Here is a 780-nt window from a genome sequence, read left to right on the forward strand (position 1 = left end):
TTGCTGTGTCTTTATCTTTTCCATCTCAATGTATTCTTTTCATTAATCAAGGGTGGAGGTTTTCTCTGCTACCTGTCTGGAGGTTGACCTGAAACAAACCTGAAACAATAGGGTAAAAAACAAACACAAAAAACTTGGGAGTTAAAAGTGGTAATGAAAGAAAAAACATTTTTATCTTCAGACTACTTTAAGTAATTATTTAAAGAAAATATTGGGTATCATGAGCCTTGAAAGCTTCAAACCCATGCCCAAGAAACTACTGTGATGACTTTACAATTATAGATATAATATTATATCTTAAAATACTAAAATAGAACCACATTAATGCTCATTTTGTAACCTAGATGTCTGCTAATATTAGGTTAACACAATATTTACTATACTTGATACTTTTAATTACATATTATTAAAATATAAACATAATTAACTCTAAATGTTTAATTTTAGACTCTGATTCTTTTTCATTTAGTAGCTATATGATCATAAAAATTACTTCAGTACATAATGTCTCATTTTCCTCATCTGTAAAATAGGGATAATAGGGAAAATTATGTAACAGCATAGGCCTGTTAGGATAAAATAAGCTAATACATATGAAACTCAAGAATGCATTTCAGATAGTGCTATTAAATGTTGGTTATTAAATAGCTGTCTGAAGATTTACCTTAGATTTTATGTATTTTTCAATTTCAAAATTGATGTTCTTCCAATATTTTATGTCATATAATATTGTTTATTGGAGAAGGCAATGGCACCCCACTCCAGTACTCTTGCCTGGAA

The 780-nt window shown here is 28.8% G+C and overlaps 1 protein-coding gene across 1 annotated transcript in view; it reads right to left on the reverse strand.

The window, feature by feature from the left end:
- The window catches only part of LOC105004796 (putative uncharacterized protein DDB_G0282133), a gene marked incomplete at its 5' end in the record, with an annotated part of 7,740 nt that continues 6,960 nt past the window's right edge, over positions 1 to 780 (reverse strand). Inside the window, one exon of the mRNA XM_010862528.1 lies at positions 1 to 99. Within this exon, the coding sequence (XP_010860830.1) occupies positions 43 to 99 (57 nt within the window). The remainder of the gene's footprint in view (positions 100 to 780) is intronic.

Source organism: Bison bison, unplaced genomic scaffold (genome assembly GCF_000754665.1).
Source record: "Bison bison bison isolate TAMUID 2011002044 unplaced genomic scaffold, Bison_UMD1.0 scf7180017858164, whole genome shotgun sequence".
Classification (NCBI taxonomy): Eukaryota; Metazoa; Chordata; class Mammalia; order Artiodactyla; family Bovidae; genus Bison; species Bison bison.